At 44.7% G+C, this 5152-nt stretch overlaps 1 protein-coding gene across 3 annotated transcripts; it reads right to left on the minus strand.

Annotated features, from left to right (window-relative positions):
* Nucleotides 1-741: 741 nt before the first annotated feature.
* On the minus strand, nucleotides 742-4946 carry LOC147621485 (protein IQ-DOMAIN 3-like). Of its 3 annotated transcripts, none has more exons than XM_086824236.1 (6): nucleotides 4263-4946; nucleotides 3422-3594; nucleotides 3024-3341; nucleotides 2432-2659; nucleotides 2185-2316; nucleotides 742-2003 (listed from the first exon to the last, which is right to left on the minus strand). In XM_086824236.1, the coding sequence occupies exons 2-6, from the start codon at nucleotides 3557-3559 to the stop codon at nucleotides 1203-1205; spliced, it is 1617 nt and encodes a 538-aa protein (XP_086680362.1). In that variant the 5' UTR covers nucleotides 3560-3594; nucleotides 4263-4946; the 3' UTR covers nucleotides 742-1202. The 3 variants fall into 3 exon arrangements, with proteins under 3 accessions (XP_086680362.1, XP_086680360.1, XP_086680361.1); XM_086824234.1 differs by having other exon boundaries at nucleotides 4260-4946; XM_086824235.1 differs by lacking the exon at nucleotides 4263-4946 and adding an exon at nucleotides 3867-4143.
* Between the last annotated feature and the right edge of the window lie 206 nt (nucleotides 4947-5152).

The following is a 5152-nucleotide window of genomic DNA, read 5'->3' on the forward strand; positions in this document are numbered from 1 at the left end:
TGTTAGAATGGGTTAGACAAACCCTATTCTTGAGTTCATCTGCTCCAAATTGACTACAAATTTCAAAACCCCATTGAAGTATCTTCTGCATCTATGTTGTGTGAAATATTTTGATAATGCGGCTTGTCCATGTCTTTCATGACATAGCCAATCATACCATGAAAGGTATGCATACCCTTTTGCCTTAGGGATCTACACATTACAACTCCTCACACTTTTGCATTGAGTTCTCCACCACTGCTAAGCTCCATGGCTATCACGGCTGTCTGTAGAGTGATACAAGCTCTTTCTTGACAAGAAATTCCTTACCTCCAAGCTTGGGCCTCTTTGACCCCTCATCAAGGATCGCATGATTGCACCTCTATTGCCCAAGCACTGATCCCAAAAATACCAACATTGCAACAAAGCAGTTAGATCTAGGGCCATTCTTGGGCGTGTGTCCAGTTCAACTTGCAACATTATTTACCAGATACTTGGGACGCAAGGCCTACATCACTCTGTCTGAATGCAAGAGAATGAGCACCTAAGGGCTCACCCATATTGCTGCAATCGTGAGTTAGGTACTTAAGCAGCAAGCAAAGTGACCAAGGTTAAAAAATCATACAAAACACAAGGTGCAGAGCTTTTGTGCGGGAGTTACCCTATATAAGGGGATAACAAAAAGAACATGCATGGCCTGACCTGGAAGAGAATTAGCATGTCATTTGCTGCATCTGCATCAAGAAAGGCTCGTGCACTGGAAACAAAGAATAAGCGTCCCAAATCTTTATTTAAGTGAAAAAATTACTGTCAAAATGAAGTAGTACATTCTGTGTAAGAAATACAATCTATCAAGACAGAGAAAATAACATATTGTTGCTACTGCAGTTTTACATTCCGCATAGACAGCATTGTGGCAAATTACAAATTTGTTTGACATGAAAAGCATATACCCCTTGTGCAGTAGATCACTATTCTATATACACCCTTTGGTAGAAAAAGTGTAAAACTCAGTGCAAAGACAATGTCCTAACACTCTTACGCAAGCTGCGGGTAGAACTGCACATCTTTCAAGCCAGAATCAACCTGCTCCAGCTGCTGCTTCGATGTGTACTTCAAGCCTTGAAGATGATGAAAAGACCTGCACTTTTCTTGCTACTTTCTAGTATCACCGTGAGTGGTACACAAAGTTTCTCTGTTACTTTCTTTAACAGCTGTACTTGCTACTTTCCGGTGTCACCATCAGTAGTATGCAGAGTTTCTCCATTACTTTCTTTGAGAGAAGCTGCAGATCTTTCTGCATCAATGGAACCAGTAAAACCCTTCACGCTAGGGCTTTTGTGTGTTAAAGCCAATGGTCTTGGATGTATGGGAGTACTCATTGCACTACCAACAGATCCCTCTGTTATAGGATAGGATAGTCTCTTTTTAGCCAATAACAATTGTTCTTTCTCTGGAGTCACAGGCCTCTGCTTAGGATTACTGAGGGACCGTGCCTTGGCTTTTGCAGACTGAGTAGCCGTCATGTAATTGGGAAGTGCAGGTGAGCTCACTAGGCTTTCATCATCTGCAATGGAAGACCCCGCTTTGCTGTTCTTTAAGCTGATGAATCTTGGGCCGAGAGAGTATACGCTTGGAGTACTCCGAGCAGTAGAAACTGCACTTACTTCCTCTTCTACTATTTTGTTGCTTCGAGGACTGGCTGAGCGGACATTCACAGCTGAAGGTTTCCTGAGCGGCCTCGGTGAGTGCTCTGCAGCCTTCTGTTGTTGAAGTGCAGCTACAGTGCCCCCTTGTATGAGGGGGCGGCCCTTTGGAGTGGAGATTGGTTTGCCTGAATCTATGCCTAGATTCTTCACTTTCAGATCATCAACAACCACTTCTGAGACATCTTTCTCGAAACTCCGAGATTCCCATGGCCGTGCGGCCATCCAGCGTTCGAGCCAACTCCATCCCCAATGAGGCTTATCAGATTCATTACCAATGTACATAGTAGAAGCTTGATGCGGGGAGGATCTCCATAGCTAAAAATTCACATGAAAAAACTCGTGTTTATTAATCAAGAAGAAACCACACACACAGTGATTGCCAACATGCTGAAACAAAAATCCATGGGCATGAGAAGAGCACCAGACCAATTGTATGACATGATAACATGTGCTTTTCAAGGACAACCACACACCATGATAAATTGTGAAAGTGCACCTGATGGGAGAATGCATAGGCAAGGGCTCTTTCCCGTTTCAATGCCGCCTCTTGTTTGTTGAGTTTTTTGGCTTCAATTTCTTGCATGGATTGGAAACTGTCATCCCAAATTTGCAGATCTTGGTCATCCAACTGCATCAAAACCAGGTAACGATTTATAAGTCTTTTGTTGAGCTGCTTGCAAACATCAAGGAGGACTCTGCACTCTCAGAAACCAGTAGTATGTAGGCAGCAAGATTTCACTGACCTCTCCTTTCTGTGCCAGCATCTCCTGCTGCCGTCTCTGCCAGAGCTGCCGCTGCACCGCTTGGCCCTCCTCCGACATACGTACTCGCCTTGCTCGGACACGAGCCTGGACTCTTACAAGTGCTTGCATGCATCGCAGAGTAATTGTTGCCTGCCTTCGCACTGTGTGTCCCCGAACCAATGCCTGCAGTCTAACGAGGCCCCTGAGAGCACGAAAAGCTCGGCGAGCCTTCACATGGCAGCAAACAGGATTGATGTATTAAGACAATCACAAATTGACGAAGGTAAAGGGACTGGTAAAAACCATCACACTGTTTCAGATACATTTAGATTATTGTTACTTGCAAACACATGAAGAGGTTTGCTACTTGCAGAAAATGAAATGACCAGGAAAAAACATTGCGCATCATAGAATGAGGCCCTAGTAAAAATCCCTGCACATTGCAGGTCCACTGAAAGCATTGCTACTTGCAGATATATTGAGAGGATTGCTATGTGCAGATACATTGAAAGGATTGGCACTTGAAGAAGATGAATAAACAGGAAAAAAAAACACATGAAAAGGCCCCAAAAGACATGGAAATTGTACATACAAGGTAGCCTCGAAAGGCTGTCTGGATCTTGATGGCTGCCCAGTCTTCTCTGCTTAAACCGCTGAAAGATGATGGCCGAGCTCCCCCCGTGAGGCGTACCACTTCAGCTGCAGCATGTGCAGCTGCGACAGCCGCCTCTGCTGCTGCTGCTGTTGCTGCAGCCACAGCTAGTGCATGTTTTTTCTGCTCATCTTCGATCTGACTCAATCTGTTCTCTGACAGGATGTTCGCCTTCACCGCCTGTGTGTTTTCTTTTGCAGAGTCCATCTGTGCAGACTTCCCAAAGCTCCATCTGCGCTTGTCCTTAGATCGCTTACTCTAGAAAGCCGATTAGAAACACTTGAGTATAATCAACAGTTTACACCAAAAGATCAAACAACTGAAACATTCATCCTCACCTTCTCATTCTTCACTTCTTCTTCAGCCTCCTTGTTGGAATTGTTGACAGAAACACTTCCCTTCACCTTGGATGAATCCTTTGAGCTCGACCTGAATGCATTCTTGACTGCAGAAAACCAATTCCCCTTTTTACCCATGCTTATCACAACCTTGCCTGAAACTGCTTCAGTACCTATGAGACAGCAACAACCTCTCCCATCAGTTTATCTCAAGTTTGAATAAGAAGCTTCAACAGAGCATCCATTGTAAAGGATTGGAATCTTTGATCTAATCGAAATTATTTGCGGGTTCAAAGATTACATATATGAAGCCTAAACTACTAGCCGTGGTGACTAAAGAAAGCAGTCCTGTGCTTGAGAACCTTGCAAGCAAATGGGTCGAGTTGAAGAAAAGGAAACAGGAAAAACGAATCAGTAACAAAAGAAAACAATCAAGCACAAAAACCTGGCCGACAATGTGAGCAAGTTTGCTGATTTTCTGCTAGTACATTGAAAGCTTATTGATTGAGTACAGACTACAGTAGTTGGAAATCCGTGAGGAGAAAAGGCATCTCAGGAAGCTGCAAGAAGAAGCAAGGCGTATAAAAATGTCCAAAAGCTTATTGATCTGAGGGCAAGGGTAGCTACAGTGCAAGAAACTGTAGCAGACAAATCGATCGATCTGAGCTACAGTGCAAGAACCTGTAGCAGACAAATCGATTGAACGGACAAAATAAAAGATGGGATGGGGAAGATTAAGCGAACTGCAAAGGCAAGTTCCGCAAAGGAATCTAAACTGGACAAATCGACATGAAAACCGACAGACAAAAAGCAATTGCAAGTAAGGAAAAGGGTGCACCACAGCTGTCGGGAATCGTTTGCTTTTGCCATTGCCACGCTAACAGAGACGGAGTGAGGCACCGTAAGCCAACATGTTCAGTGTCTGAGTGGTGAAGCCGCCATAGCCAGGATCCCAGAGACAGAGCGATGAAGGCGTAGCCAAGCTTCTCAGAGACAGATTGATGAAGACGTAGCCACGCTTCTCGATGATGATGAAACCGCCTTTGCTGCAATTCTCCGCAATGCTCGGAAGAAGATCAACACTTCTGATGACGTTCTAGCAAGCTTCAAGAGTCTAAGCTTTCCGCCAAGCTCAGAAATAGATCAACGATGCAGCTAGCTTCCGATCAATTCATCGGATGATCCAGAAGCCTCTTGGAGAGTGGTATTGCTGCGATCTGTAAGGAGCTTAAGGCAACTATTTCAAAGCAACGCAGCGTAAAGGGGCTGCGACGCCTCTGCAGCAGAACTGGCTTCTGCTGCGATTCGAGCTAAGAAAAGGTATGATTGATGATGATGAGGAAGACCATTGTCTGCGCAGCACAAGGAAAGGACCTGCTTTTGCAAGAGGAAGGCGAAAAAACAGGAGGTTTTTTTTAGGGTTTTCACCCGCAGTCTACAGTGCAGTTTTGGTAAAGAAGGAAGATGGCGGGGGTTAATTAGGTACACACAGGTCAAAAAGGAAAAGTTGGAGAACATATTGTTTGCACTGCTGGTTTGATGGGATCCAACGGTAGGTATTAGTTCTGGTCAGTGAACAGAAGCATCTTTTTTTGCCTTTTTTTCCCTTCTGAATTGGATTGCAATGCAGGCAATGATGCCCTGCACAAGGAAACTCCCTCGCGGCCGCTCTCTTGGCGCAGCTAGGTGATGTGTGAGCTGGATTCTTTTAGAGCAGGTTCCCATGCTGCA

This window comes from Cibotium barometz, chromosome 30 (genome assembly GCF_041138505.1).
Source record: "Cibotium barometz isolate CiBa-2024 chromosome 30, ASM4113850v1, whole genome shotgun sequence".
Classification (NCBI taxonomy): domain Eukaryota; kingdom Viridiplantae; phylum Streptophyta; class Polypodiopsida; order Cyatheales; family Cibotiaceae; genus Cibotium; species Cibotium barometz.